This window comes from Harpia harpyja, chromosome 14 (genome assembly GCF_026419915.1).
Source record: "Harpia harpyja isolate bHarHar1 chromosome 14, bHarHar1 primary haplotype, whole genome shotgun sequence".
Classification (NCBI taxonomy): domain Eukaryota; kingdom Metazoa; phylum Chordata; class Aves; order Accipitriformes; family Accipitridae; genus Harpia; species Harpia harpyja.
The window spans coordinates 29,918,588-29,937,665 of NC_068953.1; the positions used below are offsets into that span (position 1 = coordinate 29,918,588).

The 19,078-nt window shown below is 39.0% G+C and overlaps 1 protein-coding gene across 1 annotated transcript in view; it reads right to left on the bottom strand.

Moving 5' to 3' along the window:
* Positions 1–19,078, bottom strand: part of WDR72 (WD repeat domain 72) — a 132,517-nt gene that overhangs the window by 44,130 nt on the left and 69,309 nt on the right. The window contains exons 16-18 of the mRNA XM_052808918.1: positions 10,842–10,933; positions 8,148–8,230; positions 725–836 (exon numbers count right to left, since the gene is read on the bottom strand). Coding sequence (XP_052664878.1) covers positions 725–836; positions 8,148–8,230; positions 10,842–10,933 — 287 coding nt within the window. The remainder of the gene's footprint in view (positions 1–724; positions 837–8,147; positions 8,231–10,841; positions 10,934–19,078) is intronic.

The window sequence follows — 19,078 nt, forward strand, 5'->3', positions numbered from 1 at the left end:
AAGGCTCACTAATAAGATTGGATCTAAAATTTAGGTCACTTAATTTTAAGACTCAGCTAATGGGCTAAACTGTATAACTTCATAACAAATTCAGGTTCAACCTTTTTTACCATAAACATTAGCACCATTGTAAAGTTGCAAAGAGTAAGCTTCTTGTAAAATGAAATGATCTAATTGTAAAATGCATTTGGTATCTCCTTACAGAGAGGTTATTTCTAAAAGAAAAATAAAATATTCTGTATTACATTATGAAGTTATAAAATTTAAGCAATTAATTTTTAATGCTGTATAAGTTCTGATGTCATTGAAAAGATAAATTTGTAAAACTTCTTTTCAATATAATTTATTGATTCTATTTCAAACACACTACTTCCTTTATTTGCAAATGTATTTACAATACCAGAGCTATTATATAATCAACAAAACTTTACCTTTTCTTCTTTAACATTCAGAGATGATGAGAGATCATGGAAGTCCTTTAACTCCTTGACAATCATATGAGAAAACTCACAGCCTGATAAGGTCAGAAATAGGCCACTTGGCTTGTCTTACACAGAAATAATGTATTATGAACTCATACTCCTAACTTGTTCTGAGTACTAGAGAAAGTTCTTCTAAAAGAATATATCAATAAATTTTCCACCTACATGGCAAAGAAATATTTTTAACATATTGCAAATTTGCAAATCCCTCTTCTCAGTCTTTGGCAGAGTTCGCAACTTACCATTTCCATTCTCTACTATGGCCAAAGGCTCTCTGCAGATTGCTGTCTTTCTCAAGGTATTCATAGTCATTTGAACTTCTGCCAGCAGCACTGCTTGCATTGCCTCAATAATCTGTCATAAATGCAAATTATTATTGGATGATATCAGTACTTCAATTATTTATCTAAGCATTTGACAATTTTAAATAACTACTACAAAATTTTAAGACTGTTCCAGTGAAAGTCATTAGAAAGTCAACACTTATCAATATCTTTCAGACAGTGATAATTATGTGTCTCTACATACATATTGAGAAATAAATGTTAACTGGATAGCAATAAAATGGTGCAAGTTATCAATCGTGACTGCTTCCTATTAATTAAATATTCATTTTCTTTAATCTCAAAACTAGAATTGGTCATCTACTGCCTCCTTGATTTCAAGGGGTCATGACAATATACATTCGTAAAGCACATGGTGATAACAGCTAATAAGAAATATCTTTTTTCTACGATGTATGAAAAAATGCTTCACAGACTGGATAAGGACCTTGTATTTTGACTTTTTTAGAAATTTTGGTGGCTAGTCTCTCTCTGAAAAGCTTGTTTTGTTATTAGTGGTGATCATCTTCCTCTAGGTCAAACATGATAATACTGTATTTTTTGTCTAACACAGAGAAATACCATTCCTCAAACTACTGTTATCCAAAAGGAACATCTGGAATTACGAACCGCCTATAAATGGTACTTGCAATAGGTGACACACCACATATGGGTGTTAAGACGATGCAGTGTGGAGACTGTGATAGAGTTATTACTTTCCTTCTCTTTACTTTAGCAGAGAAGCCCCAAGAGAACTGAGAAAGTTTAAAGACCTAAGGTGTTTATAAAGCACATGAAGACCTTACACAATGGACCCAAATTTTTGCAGTTATTACTCAGCCTAAAGTTCAGCATGGTGCAGAACGGCAGCATGCGTACCTTTTCTTCATTTGATATTTCCTTCAGAAAAGAAATACAATTTTTGCCTCTCAGGAAAGTATTCATTCTCTAGTACAAGAAATTTCCTGAAAGACAGAGAGAATCTAAAGTTTCCAGGACAGTGTACTCCAATTTAAATCTGAATTTAATTTTAATATGAAAATTTTAAGGTAACTATGTTTATATTATAAAAAAAATATGTTTATATGATATTTATATTATAAAAAAATCTATTTAAATTATTTAACTTTAATACGAATTGAAGTTGATGTGCAGGCTCCCTCAAACTGCCTGGAAGAGAGACAGTTTCATCTCACTAATCAACTACAGTGAATTCGTGGGCTGTCCTCAATCACATTTCTAGCTGCCATTGTAAATTCAAATCATTAAGCAGAACAAAGGCTGTAGGTGTCCTTTGTGACAAAGTCCTTTATTGTAGACAAGTATGTTATAGTCAGGTCCACAGTGTGAAAGTTCACACAGTGTGAAAGTTCACAGCAAGTGAACCCAGCCCTATGTGGTTTAACATAGCACAAACCTTATTCTTGTTATAATAGCAGTTTATTTTACAGGGGAAAACAAAGGCAGTTTCCAGTTCCTCACATCCATACAACCCTGAGTTTTGGGGATTACAGATCCTGACTTCACAGTAGACTCTTACAATATATCTATAACAATTAAGAAAGAAAATGAAACACAGACATGTAGGTCATTGTCCTGGGGAAATTTTTGACCAAAAAAAAGTCTTACAGTTACACAGAAGAATTACACACATTATGTATTTTTCATGGTGTTCTGATCTGCTAAGAACTTGTCACTAATCTGGATCAGGTATTCATTACCTGTACCATTGCTGTATATGCCAGCCAGGCAGCATTTGTAACATGTAAGTTCCTCTAACATCTTAAAACAAAATAAAAATCTGTAGCAAATGGCACAACGTGATATTGTAGAGGCACCTATACATCTCCACATGTTACTTGTCTATCACTTTGTCAAATCTGCATTTCCACAGTGCTCAGGGTGGTTTCACATGTTTAGTTTTGTCCTCTCACTGCATCTTCCCCAAGAAGTCATATACTTCATCTATCGTTATCACCAAGTCTAAAATCTCCAGAAGCTTTACCTGTTTCTAACAAAAAACAAATCTGCATGACCACCTTTCATTTTATCTGATAGTTTCCACTTCAACTTTAGCATTCTTGTGGATTACATACACATTGGCTCTCTTGTTGGCTACTAATATGTATTCATTTTTTTCCTCATAATTGTATCCACTGTTGCAAATACTAGCTGCTTTTTAGTTGGGATCGTGAAATATGACAGAAATTATGCTTCTTCTGTGCCTGAGAATGTATAAATAGCATATGTCCAACTATAAAACCAGATATCAAGGAGTGAAATGTAATTGTTTGGCTCTGCAGCACCAACACTAGGGTACAAGTCAAAAAGGCAAGTGACCAAAAGTTGAGGCAAGCTGTACCATTACATATATACATAAGTTATACTGGCTTTCCTTTCTACACTTTATCAATTACTTCCAAGGATGACTATTCCCTTTACAATGAGTGGGTCCTAAGGAGAGAAGTCAATAGACATCACTCCTGGTTGTTGCTCAGGCCATAACCTCTACAGGGCTGAGCCTTGCAGAAACTGCCTCCCAGATGCCTCCATAACACTGTCACATCAGGGAGTGTTACGGGTTTGTGTGGTGCAGTTGTTTTTTTTGGTAGCAGGGGAGGGGCCGCAGGGGCAGCTCCTGTGAGAAGCTGCTAGAAGCTTCCCTGGCTCCAAGTCAGGCCCACCGCTGGCCAAGGCCGAGCCCATCAGCAATGGTGGTAGCGCCTCTGGGAGAACAGATTTCAGAAGGGGAACCGGTAGTGAGGAGGGGGATTGGGATGTGAGAGGAACCCCTCGGCAGATACCGAGGTCAGTGAAGAAGGAGGGGGAGGAGGGGCCCCTGAGGAGGTTGGTGCCCCTGCAGCCCGTGGTGAGAGGGCAGGCTGTCCCCCCCAGCCCATGGAGGGGAGCGGGGGAGCGGAGGCCCCCCAAGATGGCCATGACTCCATGGGAAAGCCCGCGCTGGAGCGGCGTGTGGCTGAATATCGGCCTGCGGAAAGGACCCACGCCAGGGAAGTTTGTGAGGAACTGCAGCCCACAGAAAGGAGTCACATTGGAGAAGTTCGTGCAGGACTGCCTCCCATGGGAGGGACCCCACAGCAGAGCAGGGGATGAGTGAGGAGTCCTCCTCCCCCTGAGGAGGAAGGAGCGGCAGAGACGACATGTGGAGAGCTGACCCCAACCCCCATTCCCTGTCCCCCTGCGCCGCCGGGGGGAGGAGGAGGTGGAGAGAACCGGGAGTGGATTTGAGCCAGGAAGGAAGGAGGGGTGGGAGAAGGTGTTCTAAGGTTTGGTTTTACTTCCCAATATCCTTGTTTTGATTTGATTTGTAGTAAATTAAATTGATTTTGTTTCTTCCCCAAGTTGAGCCTGACTTTTGCCCGTGACCATAAGTGGGGAGTGATCCCCCCCCAGTCCTCATCTCGACCCACGAGCCTGCCTTTATATTTTCTCCTCATCCCATCAGACATATTATCCACTCTGCTTTGCTGTAATTCTGGATAGTAACTGTCAGGAGAGTTGTCTAGACACTTATACTGAAGTCAGTTGGCTTCAGGTAGAGTCAAATGCTGTAAAACCAAATGCATTCAGAGCTTGTTAGACAAATTACTGTAAACTTGGGCATCAGTATAGAAGGTACTAGCTTATCAGTACTACTCTCTGCAATGGCCTTAACATGAAGTGGTTTATTCTTTGAAAGTAAAATCCTTTGTAATATCTCTCAGATTCACCCCACTTTTAGATATTAATGGAAATGAAGTAACTGAAGTGAAAAAAAAATGTGGGTACACTGCAGAAATCAATAGAAAGAGATGAGAAAATCATGAGATGATTCATTCGTCCTAAAATCCCAGCAGTCCCTCCACAATGTCTATCTTTTTCCACTGGTGAAAGAGGGAGGCTAAAGCAAGTACCTTCCTCACGCAGATTATTATGTCAGAGTTCTAAATATAGCATCAATGGTTTTCCTAAGGGGAGACTATGCTAAGCAGCTAGCTGGTAATAGAGGATACAAATTTTCTTGCACAGAAAAGGAATACTGCAACATCAGGATGGCAGTAGAGGACTTCCAAATCAGAACCTAAATGTTGTACGCTGAAGCTGTATAAACTGTATTTCTGATGATACTTCTGAATTAATACATCCAAATTTTAACAAGGTCTTATTACTTGGGACTATACAACAGGACCATTTCAACATTAGAGATGACTCATGTCCAGGTAACAGGACTAGGAGGAACAGATGTGTAACTGCTACTGATTGCAAAGGCATTGGTAATGAATCTGATAAAGCCACTTCTATACAGGTACGTCACACCACAGAGCCCTGATACTGCCGTACATAACAAACAAACTGCTGAACCCCATAGACTGATGGTCACCCTTAACTGATGGTATGACAGACCACTCACGTGTTGTCATGTAACTACAATCCTTGACCACAGATGGGAAGACTGTACACTTAACATTTTGTTAGTGGAACTACTGACCTATTAAATTTTCATGCAAAACTCACTGCCATGTTTAGTATTGAATTTCTTTGCTGAGATTAGCACTGAAAACCAGAAGGCAGCTATAGAGACAGAGTCGTTCACTCTGTTTTACAAATGGTTGTCCAGCTCAGGGAGTAAGACATATTGTAGAAGGACGCTTACTTGGTCTGTAATCATTGTGTGAAGAGACAAAGGACTTCAGTCTTCACGAAAGTCAACCTAACAAGAAGTAACTTCACTCAATAAGATTTAAAAAGATCTTAGAGCAGGAAAAAAGGAAGCAAATTATTTCCTATTGTATTCTTGCTCTTGAAATGCCTGAATAAAGATATAGGGAGAAGGCGTTTCAACATCTATCATTTGAAGACTAAGGAGCTCGGAAGAGCAAGGAAATAATTATCAAAGAAATCCTTCTGGTGGAAGAAAACATCCTTATATCTGCTAGAGTCAACAACAGGCAAAATGTTTTGATTGCACCATAGTTCGACTACTCTGATAACTGTTTTTTAAAGTTTTATTTTAATGTTCACCCTTTCAGCCAAAAAGGTTCCATAAAGCTACAATAGGATAGTAGTAATATTTAAAAAAATTAAAACATAACCAAATACCTATCACAGATATAACTGAGAAACAGGCTATTTTAAGAATACAGTAAGGACAATTAAGGGCAGAAATGCAACCATCGTTTCCTCATATTAAATATTTCAGGGCAGCTTTTTTTTTAATATCTATCTGAAAAGATGAGCACACTTAATTAATTTCTGGGCAGGATGGGAGTGTGGCAACAACAAGCTATATTTTATCTGAAAGAACAGCAAAATGCATGAAGATGACCTTTCCTTTAAAATGATCTGGGGAAAAATATTTTTAAAATATATGCATTTTTAAAATTTAAGACAGAAAAACGCCTCCCTCAGCCCTTCAACTTCAAGAAGTCAGTAGACCCCTGATCAATCATCTGCAGCAGGTTTTTTCAGTTTCCTTGTTTGCACAGAATCTGTTACAGTACTGCAAGGAGATGAGGAATCAATAAATGGTAAGTCCTTCGGGTCATGTCTGAGACTCAGTCTCCTCCACTGAAGATAACAATAAAAAAAGTTTTTAAAAGCAGGGTAACTAGTGATGTTTTGGGTAAATGTACACGAGTGGTTAATCAGGTTGCTCAGGATTAATAAATTGGCCGTAAATCTGTGTTCATATAAAGAAAGGTTTAATGAAGACAGCGTACCATCAACAAAAACTATAATTTTGTATAAATCACTCATTGCTGAATACCCAAACCTATTGCCAACATCACAAATTATTTTGAATGTTGAAATGTTTACGGCAGTTTGGCTGCAAACAATCCAAAATCTGCACTACAAAGCAGGTTAATAAAGCTTATTGCAACTACAAAGCTGTGTCTGAATAATGTTAAAATTTGAGAAGCATTTATAGCATGGTATTTGCAGTACTTGATGATTTCAGTGTATTAAATTTAAAGTCTTTCCAGATTAAAAAAAAAAGCGTGAGACAGCTTATTACACACCTTATCTTCATGCACACTAATCTGTAGTAGATCAGACCATTATCATTGCATGAACTGATCAGCCACTAAATTCACTGGAAAATATAAACACAGAGATCTCATGTAATCAGCTATATTACAAATAAAAGTTTCATGGCTATACAACTCTGCTCTGTAAAGAGTTTCAGCAGCTGACCAGGTCAGCAAGAGATTATATGAATTTCACATGACAATCACAGCTATTGAAACTGAGGTCCTATATTCGATTTTTTTATTAAAAGGAGTCAAAAAAAGGAAAAAAAAAATCTTATCGTAAGAGAAAACAGGAGTTTGTGAGGGAAGAAGAATGCTGAAATAATATGGAAGATGTGCAGAAAGCAGGTATATAATAAACAACTGATAAGCTCAAGACAAAATGCTGAATTCAATTGAATGTGAATATTTGCAGAAACCATTACTATCTTTCTAATAGAACAGGGGACTATCACTGTAGTACCCCTGCACACCTCAGCTCTAGAAAATATTCTTTGCACTTGAATTGCAGCACAGAGTTGCATTCCTTTTTAAAAGTAACATCATAAAGTAAACTTGTAACAGGTATCTCCCTTTTGTGGAGTAAAATCCCTTGTGGTCATAGTACACTGTCTTGAGTTTCATACTCCTGAATATTAACTCACTCAACCAACCTCACAACTTCATTTAAATGTGTATTTCCAAAATTAAAAATTGTCTCTAGATTTCACTGTTCAGACTATTTCACAGTTACCTATGTCAAGAAACAGCAATTTATCTCTCAAGACATCAGATTCTTCACTAACAATAGGCATGAACTTCATCTGACCTGGGAACACATAACTAACTTTTCTAAGTCATTCTTGAAGAGTGTTTTAATAAGTAAGGACTTGGGATTAATTATCCCTTTAAGAAGGCATTTTCTGTTTCTTCTATAATAATACGTTGGTATATGACACTGCCTTTATTTTGGCCTTTATTTTCCTGGAGCATAAAATGGCATTTGTAATGTAAATTACATCTGGTTGTTAGAGAACAGGTAACTCCTTTTTTAAACACATACTGTGAACAAGATGACCTAGATTAAAGACTAGTAGGACAGTTACTTTCCCACATCTAAACATGTACTTTAAGGCGAAATAGTTTAATGAGTAGCATACTTCATACTGAAATAATAATCTGCTTTCCATAGATGGGAATGGCACAATTTATGTAATAATTTCACCATAAATCCATAACTATTATGTCACATTACAGATTCCAAATATTAAATGACAGCCCACATTACTTAAGGATTACATTGCAACAACTGACACAGGCCTATTTCCTACCTTTATAGATTGGTCACTCCAACAACAAATGAGTTTCAGCAATGAAACACTCCCAAAGTCTGGGAAATGGTATCCACTTTTACCTGAAAAACACATGCATACTTTATGAACTGACAATATACATAGAAGTACACAAACAGAAAGGTATTTAACATTTTTAATTTTTTACTTCAGCAACATACCTGAAAAGATCTGAAAAAGCATAATTTCTTAGAATATGATTTCATTTGATGCAATAAGCACAAACTGTTCAGACAGTATATTGTTTGAACTTTTATTCTCATCCTAAATCAGATTAGTCTTTTTTAAAATTTTTAAACAGAGGTCTGATATCCCACAGAGTACATTTTCATCAATTTTCTAAAGATATTGAGAATACTTTCCGATCTGGAGTACTCAAGTATGAGTTTTACTATGTAAATTCTAAAACTACTTGAATATGTGTTTCTTTACCTTTAAAACAGTAGTACAGTCTATGCAAAAATACATTCAATAACATTTTGCACAGTTAACAGTTCTGCCAGATTTACTTTTCTGCTACAGGGCAACAATACTGGTGTGTGGTCAAGATGTCAGATAGCCAGTGGCTCATCAGTTATGCTTGCAGTTAAGGAAGATGTTACATTTATGGATTTGCATGTTAGTTTTATTACTACCCATTCTGATTTTTCAGATTATTTTCAAGTAAGGCACAGTTTGAACTGGCAGCTGTGCTGGTTTAGTCCACAACTTCATTTGGACTTCAACAGACAAATGTGACATCTCAGTGCTTTACTACAACGTTTGTTGCCAGACATAAGTTGGGTAAATTGGTTGTATGGTCCTTTGAATCCACACAAGAATCTCTGATTGCCAGTACCATGTAATGTCTTGAGGAAACTGAATTGTAAGTAGCAATTGTGTTTCAGTAGCACCAAAGTTCACAAGTATCTTGATCGCACAATGCATAGTCATTGGCTTAAATGTTGGATTCCTGCAGCAAAGACTAAAGTTTGAAAAACAAACAACAAAGGGATGACAAAATGAGAGAAGCAGACTGATCATACAAAGGTAACCTCCTCTCCTCACATTTTAACTTGATTTTTATGTAATTTCTTCACATTCCAGGATGAATTTTGCTTTTTTGTTTTTCTTCTGCCACTTTGGAAACTGCTGTATCAAAACTCAATGTTGTTATTTCAAACCTTCCCCCCGATTTACAACTAATTTCTTTAGTACAAACCTACTGAGTTTACAGTTGAGTTCCCCCTGTTGGGAAATCCTGTGGGATAGAAGCAGCTTTCCAAAATCTTTGATGTGACGAAAGACTCAAGCAATGCTGATTTGAATTAATAGCTTTTATAGTTCTTACTGAGTCAAGAGCTAACCTGAGGCTACTCTGGTCTAAACACAAAACAGTCTTTCAGCCCGTGTCCCCATTGATCAAGAATAGCACAGCCAATATGATACCTATCATCTAGCCTTGTCCTCTGTTGCAGTACTTCAGTTTCATGTCCATGTATGCAAAAAAACGTTAGAGATTCCTGTTTTACTTTGGTTTTGTTCCCATCTCTTTGCACACATGTAAATGCATCCAGAAAGTCCAGAAACAGCAGCAGAATCAAGATTTAACATTGCCTATTCTGCTGTCCAGTGTGTCCTTGATGCTAAAGACATGGTCACTCCTAAAATGTCTGAGAGATCTGCAAGTCTCAGATAAGATTTTAATTTGCAAACCCAAACAATTGTGTGAACTAGGAGATATGGGATATGAGTAAGATTACCTTAGAAGTTTTAAGTCACTCGGTAAAACCATTTTTACGTCCATGAACATTTTAGTAATCTCTATGCCACTTCCATACCTTTCATCTACTTATTTTCTATTGTCACTTGATTTTATGTTCCATGTCTTTCTTCCAACAGGCACTTTTGCTGTCGTCACAAGTTCTACAGTTATGGCACATATAAGAGTCAGATAAGGAAAGGTACACTAAAACTGATTTTTAGATGGGGACGTTAAGGCTTATTTACACAGCAGATGGTCAAGATTTGACTTGAAAGACTTTATGGTATCAGTCTAAACAGGACTTAGACTATAACAGGAACACTGTATTTGTTAGGTAATGTATACTGACAAATATCCATATTCTGTTTACATTTTTATTTAAACATTCTTTGGTTAGTTACTGTAAACATAAACTTAGACTGGCTTGCAAAGCCAAGATTGGTGAACAATTGCCTGTGGGACATTAACATGAAGAGATTACTTTACCCTACCCTAAGCCAAAATTCTAAGGTCATTATTGAACAGTCAAGATGACTCTTGTATTACTAAGGTAACAGTTTGCTTGAAGGGCTGTATATATTATTGAGCAGGCACATAACGCTGATGAGGGAGATGGGGGAGGGGGGAGACGACAGTCTGTTTTTCAGATTGCTAGAAAGTGTCTTTAGAAACTCAGTTGAATGTTGCGCCATCACAGAAAAAATATCCTCAATTCCAGTATTACTTATCAGTCAACATTTTGTTTACATGCTTTTGTGATATTCACAGAACAGAATAATCCAGTTTATTTGCAGACTGGACCTGCTCAAAGCTAAAGAATATAATTTTTTTTTTCCATTATTGAAATTAAATGACGTATTTTAGCAACAAAAAAGCACGCAAAAAACCTCCACTTAAAAGCTAATATTGGCACTCCTCCATATACTTACTACTTGGTAACTCTCCATAAAAACTGGGGAATGAAGGTGTTACTGCTTCTGTATTTCGCCATTTGTCATGTACAGATTCTGATTTCTGTGGACTAAAAGAATATGAAACTATTAAACAACACCTAAACATACTTAAAAAAATCTTATGTCTTAAAGTAGGTTTTTTTAAGGTAGGTACTCTGCTATCAATTACTATCAACCACAACTTAGTTTCTCTGCAAAAGTCACTTGCCCGCAACTTGGTATTGAAACATTCACATGTACAAAAACACCGAAAAGTACCATCCACACGCAGGAACTTTACATTTGGCTCAAAACTTATTATAGTGAACTTTTATGTTATATTAAAGAAATTAAGTCATATGTGAAGAATTGAATCAAAATATCATTTTCACAAAGGACTTGTGCTGTTTTTTCTATTACATAGGAAAAAATTCAAGGGAAACTAGCAGTTTTTTAGCAGTTTCAGTGTTAAATACTTTAAAATATTATTGCAATACTTGGGATTTCAGTAGATGGGTACAATTTAGGAGACTTGTGTTTCTTTTAAGTACCTTGCTACAGTAACCCTGCACAAACTATATTTATGTGTCATTTAAAAATAATATATTTCATCTTTCAAATTCACTACAATCAACAGTAAGTCATAATATTTCAAAAGCCTTGCAATACTAAACAACTCTGAAAGCTTTCAGTTTGAGAGCTTTAAGTTACAGATACAAATCTCAAAAGGCAGAAGAAAAATTCTTTGAAGATCTTTTCTTACTAGCTTCTTCCTGTTTCTGTCCCACTTATATAATCTAACACATTTTACTGCAGGTTTTTTTATTTTCACAGGCTGTATCAAGTCGCAGAAAACCAACAGATATACAAACATATTTGTGAACAACAGCTTATAGACTCAGGTCCAAGCTTTTCTAAAGCCATGTTTTTCATACTTTATTCTTTCTTGGATCATGAACATTTTTTGGTTAAATGTTCAAATTATGTTAAAAAAACACTGGTTTTTATTTATTTATTTATTTTTTAAAACAGATTAGTACTGGTCTGGTAACACATGCTTAAAGCATGTCATTCACTGTCACTATTTTCACATTCCACAAATCTCATTTATGCAAGCAAAGAGCTAAGAGTTCTGTCCTGGTTTCAGCTGGGATAGAGTTAACTGTCTTCCTAGTAGCTGGTACAGTGCTATGTTTTGAGTTCAGAGCGAAGAATGTTGATAACACTGATGTTTTCAGTTGTTGCTCAGTAGTGTTTAGACTAATGTCAAGGATTTTTCAGCTTCTCATGCCCAGCCAGCGAGAAAGCTGGAGGGGCACAAGAAGTTGGCACAGGACACAGCCAGGGCACCTGACCCAAACTGGCCAACGGGGTATTCCATACCATGTGACATCCCATCCAGTACAGAAACGGGGAAGTGGGGGGGCAGGGATTCGCCGCTCGGGGGACTGGCTGGGTGTCGGTCGGCGGGTGGTGAGCAATTGCACTGCGTATCATTTGTACATTCCAATCCTTTCATTATTGCTGTTGTCATTTTATTAGTGTTATCATTATCATTATTAGTTTCTTCTTTTCTGTTCTATTAAACCGTTCTTATCTCAACCCACGGGTTTTGCTTCTTTTCCCGATTTTCTCCCCCATCCCACTGGGTGGGGGGGAGTGAGTGAGCGGCTGCGTGGTGTTTAGTTGCTGGCTGGGGTTAAACCACGACAAGTTCACAGAAATATTATAACCTGAAACAGAAATACTATAACCTGAAACTTGCTGATCCAAAACATGAGCTGAAAATTTATGATAGCAACTAGCAAAGAGTTTTTCAACCAAATGTTTTTCATTGGGGAATGATAATCTCTCAAAGCCATGGTTTAAGCAGAAACATATATATACATGCTGACAAAGACAGAATTTCTGCTCAATATGAGAACATCAGACTCATCCAAGAATACCCAATAGTCTATGAATCGATCAAATGCATTTCCCCAGTTCTGACTCTCCAGATTAAAAGTATGTATATGTGTGTGTATTTTATTTAACCAAATAGAAATTCCTTTCACTTTCCTGTAACAGCAAAATCATCGGATATGCCAAAGAACAGGGATTTAAACTTTATTATTGCGTTTCCCAGATCAAGGCCATGGGTGACCAACACTAAAATAATTCTCCTTACAGCCCAATGAATATTTCATTGCTACATGCAAAGTGGATCAGCATTAACAGAAGAAAGCTGGAATCCCAAAATTATTACTAAACCAGTAGTTGGACACTGTGCTGCATTGCAGGGAATAAATATGCAAATCCTTTCTTCAGCATCAAAGTAGGCAGCACTATGACTATCAGCTGAATACACATTAAGCAAGTGTCCTAGTCACTGGATAATCTGTTCAGCTATTCTTTCTCCTGTTTTTAATTTAAAAGTTTAAAACCTTTGGAGTTTGTACCAACGTGCTAATAGAAAGTAAACTTTCACAGGATGGAGATACATTCATGGCTCTGTTGACAGATAAGCTAACGAAAGGAGATCAGAAAGCATTTTCTCTCTCCTATTGGTAACTGAATTAGTAAGAGTTATTTGTACTGCAGTAATACTTAGGAGACCAGGAACCTTACAAGCTGTGAAAGCTGTCCTACTAACTCCTTCTGCAAATGCTGTAGTGAATTAGCATTCAATACATAGTTTTTTTCCCTGGAGCATGCTGTTGTTTTAGCTAAACCAACTGCCCAAAGAGGTTTGGCTACATGCTGTACTCTTAGAAGGCAAACTGGACAAAATAGCATTTGCTTGGTTTCCTTCAAACTTTTAATTAGGCAAAAGTACGTTATTTTAACAGCTCATCATAACAAAGACAACTCATTCCAACCCTGAATACAGAATAAATGATGAATATCAAAAAGATTTAATGAATGAACACAGATTACAATAGTTCATTCAGACCCCCATTTTTTGCAAGAGGAAAAAGTGAAATGAAGGCTGAATCCTAAGATCACAGCAAACAGGCCAAGTCCTATTCATGCTATACTTATTACTGGGTGGGGGCAGGGTGGCAGGAAGAGGGAAAGGAAACTGCACAGGAAAAGGGCTTTTTGCTAGATGGAGAAAGGAAGATAACTTTGCATACACATAACTGGTTTTGAGGCAATGCAAAAAGTATAGATACATTCAGATAGCAAAACTATGTACATCATGTATGGAATCAGTATTTTTTTTTTTTTTTTAAGTGTCTGAAGCATGAAATTCTTTCCCATGGCTGTAATCCACTTCTCCCACTAATGCTGACCCAGTAACATCATCTCATTGGTTCTACCCACACACTTTGATTCTGTGTGAAAATGATGGTTCTTGACAGCAGTGGGACATCATTTGCAGTTTTACAGAGATTAGGAAACAGTACAAAATCCTTCACGTACCTCAACTGCTCTTATCTTTATTTATTGAGGAAAAAAAAAAAAGCAAATTATGACTGACATGCCTAAAGCTCTGAAAGAGTTCTTGGAAAGTAGGGTAAAAAATAAACTCTGTGCTATTATGGGACAGAGCCATAATGAGAAAAAAATTTCCTGTCGCCAGCAGTAAAGAGGAAAATGGCCAGGTGACCAAAACCTCTGAGGTCTGTGTTGATAAAAATGCAGCAAATACAGTCTAGTTCTGATCAAGTTCCCCAAGAAAGAACACTTTATCCCTCGACAACAGAGGAAAAATTGTGGCTACTTGTCTGTTTATTTGCTGAATGTGCACATGATGAAGAATAAAGAAGGTATAGCCTCAAAAGTAGGCAAGAGTGTGCAAGTACAGCCAGGAAAGAGAATTGTGTGTTGTCTCTGTACAGACCCGTAGCACTTGTAGCTAGTTGCTGCATAGGAACTCAAGAGGAAAATACAGAGCTCAGGGAGGAAAAAAAAACAAAAACCAAAACCATGACAACAAAAAAACCCCACCCCAAAACACCAAAACTCACAAAAAACCCAAAAAAAGCTATCCAAGAAAACAATCGAATGGATACAACTCAAACACTTTTACCCAGATGAGGCCGTTGGGAAGCAACAGCCCATGTTAGAGCATCACAAACAGCACCAAAATAAAACTTAGCTACAAGACAGCTATAAATAGGTATAGTATTAAACTCTGGAAAAAGAGGCAATCCAAACCAAACCATATCAAAATCCCAAATAAAACATTTCAGACTCTTTGAACAAAATTCATAACTTTTTTTCAACCAAAATCTATGGCAATTTTTTTTCTCTCTTTTGTACAAAACCTCACCTATTTCTACAAGAGATGCTAGCTTTTACAGCTTTACATTTCCTAGAGAAAACTTTCATAGAATCATAGAATCATTTTGGTTGGAAAAGACCTTCAAGATCATCGAGTCCAACCATTAACCATGCCCCCTAAACCATGCCCTGGAGTACCCTGTCCACTCGCTTTTTTAATATCTCCAGGGATGGTGAATCAACTACTTCCCTGGGCAGCCCATTCCAATGTTTGACAACCCTCTCAGTAAAAAAATTTTTCCTAATATCTAACCTAAATCTCCCTTGCCTCAACTTGAGGCCATTTCCTCTTGTCCTATCTCCAGACACCTGACAGAAGAGACCAACACCCACCTCACTACAACCCCCTTTCAGGTAGTTGTAGAGAGCGATAAGGTCTCCCCTCAGCCTCCTCTTCTCCAGACTGAACAACCCCAGATCCCTCAGCTGCTCCTCATAAGACTTGTGCTCCAGGCCCCTCACCAACTTGGTTGCCCTTCTCTGGACACGCTCTAGCAGCTCAATGTCTTTCCTGTAGTGAGGGGCCCAAAACTGAACACAGTACTCGAGGTGCGGCCTCACCAGTGCCAAGTACAGGGGAACAATCACCTCCCTGTTCCTGCTGGCCACGCTATTTCTGATATAGGCCAGGATGCGATTGGCCTTCTTGGCCACCTGGGCACACTGCTGGCTCATATGCAGCTGGCTGTCAACCAGCACCCCCAGGTCTTTCTCTGCCAGGCAGCTTTCCAGCCACTCTTCCCCAAGCCTGTAGCACTGCATGGGGTTGCCATGACCGAAGTGCAGGACCCGGCACTTGGCCTTGTTGAACTTCATGCGATTGGCCTCAGCCCATCGATCCAGCCTGTCCAGATCTCTCTGTAGAGCCTCCCTACCCTCAAGCAGATCGACCCTGCCTCCCAACTTGGTGTCATCTGCAAACTTGCTGAGGATGCACTCAATCCCCTCATCCAAATCATCCATAAAGATATTAAACAGAACAGGGCCCAACACCGAGCCCTGGGGAACACCACTTGTGACCCGCCGCCAACTGGATTTCACCCCATTCACCACAACCCTCTGGGCTCGGCCATCCAGCCAGTTTTTCACCCAGTGAATAGTGCACTTATCCAGGCCACGAGACGCCAGCTTCTCAAGGAGTATGCCATGAGAGACAGTGTCAAAGGCCTTGCTGAAGTCTAGGAAAATAACATCGACAGCCTTTCCCTCATCCACTAGGCGGGTCACCTGGTCATAGAAGGAGATCAGGTTGGTCAAGCAGGACCTGCCTTTCGTAAACCCATGCTGACTGGGCCTGATCCCCCTCTTATCCTGGAGTTGCAATGTGAGTGCTTTCAAGACAAACCGTTCCATAATCTTCCCTGGTACCGAGGTCAGGCTGACAGGCCTGTTGTTCCCCGGACCCTCCCTCCGACCCTTCTTATAAATGGGAGTCACATTGGCAAGCCTCCAGTCCTCTGGGACCTCCCCTGTTGACCAGGAACACTGATAAATGATAGAGAGTGGCTTGGCAAGGACCTCTGCCAGTCCCCTCAGTACTCTTGGATGGATCCCATCGGGTCCCATAGATTTGTGAGTGTCCAGATGGCGTAGCAGGTCCCTAACTAATTCCTCCTGGATTAAGGGGGGTACGTTATGCTCTTCATCCTTACCTTCCAGCTCATTGGGTGGAGTACCCTGAGGATGACTGGACTCACTATTAAAGACTGAGGCAAAGAAGGCATTAAGTACCTCGGCCTTTTCCTCATTACTGGTTGCTGCGTTCCCTTCTGTATCCATTAAAGGAAAGATATTCTCCTTGGGATTCTTTTTACTGTTAACATATTTGTAAAAACATTTTTTGTTGTCCCTTACGATAGTGGCCAGATTTAGTTCTAGCTGAGCTTTCGTCTTTCTAATTTTCTCTCTGTATGATCTAACAAGATCCCTGTACTCCTCCCAAGTTGCCCACCCTTTCCTCCAGAGATGATAAACTCTCCTTTTTTTCTTAAGTCCTAGCAAAAGCTCCCCATTCAGCCAGGCCGGTCGTTTTCCTCTGCGGTTTGACTTGCGGCACATGGGAATAGCCTGGTCCTGAGCCATTGAGATTTCCTTTTTAAAGGATGTCCATCCCTCCTGAACCGTCTCCCAAGGGACTCTCTCAACCAGTGCCTTGAAGAGGCCAAAGTTAGCCCTCCGGAAGTCCATAGTGGTGGTTTTGCTGACCACCTTCTTTGCCTCACCAAGAATTGAAAATTCTATCATTTCATGGTCACTAAGCCCAAGACGGCCTCCAACCATCACACCTCCCACCAATCCTTCCCTGTTCATAAACAACAGATCTAGCAAGGCTCCTCCCCTGGTTGGCTCACCCACCAGCTGTGTCAAGAAGTTATCTTCCACACACTCCAGGAACCTCCTAGATTGTTTACTCACTGCTGTGTTGTATTTCCAGCAGATGTCTGGAAAGTTAAAGTCCCCCACAAGGACAAGTGCACACGATTCTGAGACTACTGCCAGCCGCTTGTAGAACGATTCATCCATCTCTTCGACCTGGTTGGGTGGTCTATAACAGACTCCCAGCACAATATCTGTCTTATTGGCTTTCCCTCTCAACCTCACCCATAAGCACTCCACCTTGTCATCAGAATTATGTAGCTCTGAACAGTCAAAACATTCCCTAACATAGAGAGCCACCCCACCACCTCTTCTACCTTGCCTATCCCTTCTGAAGAGCTTGTAGCCATCCATTGCAGCACTCCAGTCATGGGAGTCGTCCCACCATGTTTCTGTGATGGTGACGTCATATCTATCCTGCTGCACAATGGCTTCCAGCTCCTGCTGTTTATTGCCCATGCTGCGTGCGCTGGCATAGATGCATTTGAGCTGGGTCATGGAATCCACCCCTAACATCGGCACGCTGCCCCCAGGCTCATCTCTGGTGCACCTAGTTTTATCCCTTACCCCCTTTGAACCTTTAAATTATATAGTATAGTTTTCACAAAAAAAAAGTGCATTTTTGCTTGCCACTTTAATACTTAAAATTTTATAGGAAATACATTCCAAAGCCAGGATGTGTACGTCTGGGAAAAAATGTTTGATTCTGGTATGATGACTAACTTCAATTAGACAATATCTTTCCAACAGAGTACTGTTAAGACACAACGCAAACAAAGTCCTTTCTTTCATGGAAAGAAATTCATGTTCAAGCTGGAATGCTGGAAACAACCTTTCATATAAGAGCTTGTGTTGAATATGGACCAGTAGACAATGTGATTAGCAGTAAAAACAATTGAGAAATGTGTGTTTGTCCTGTGGGATGGTGCATATCTCTTGAGATATGCTGAATGCCTAGAGCTTTGTGGAAGGCACACAGCCATTTGCAGCATCAGGATCAATATTTTTGTCCCCTTTCTTCAGGATCAATATTTTTTGTCCCCCTTCTTGCCCCTGTGCCATAGCATCACCAACACTGAAGTTAATTGTCCTTAAAATGCTAAATGCAGACCAACCTACCAACCTAGGTTTGCTGAACAACAAAAGTCTGTGGACAATATCCATTGCCTGATTATTTGACCAAGCCAAATAGAGCATACTAGTGTCGAGCATGCTATTTTTCCTTTAATGCTGAAAAAGCATTTAGTCAATAAATTTGAGTAACATAAATGTTATTTGGGATGGTTCTCACAACATAAGGGCTGATGAGGCATTCATTCCCAGTAGCTGCCATTATTACTGGGGCCATTGTACTTCAGATAGTGTAACTAGGACAGACTGTTCTTGTCTCTCATGTTTTATTTATCTGTGAAGCCAAGGGTTTCGTGGTAAAAAAGTGTATTTCTTACAGACAGTGGAAGTTAAAACTGCACAAATGTGCTTAATGTATGTCTCACAATGTGCCTGAAGAGACCTCATTATTCTACTTAGTTTAAACTGAAAGGAAAAGAGTGATATCTGGAAAAACAGGATGTGAAGCTGGATAATTC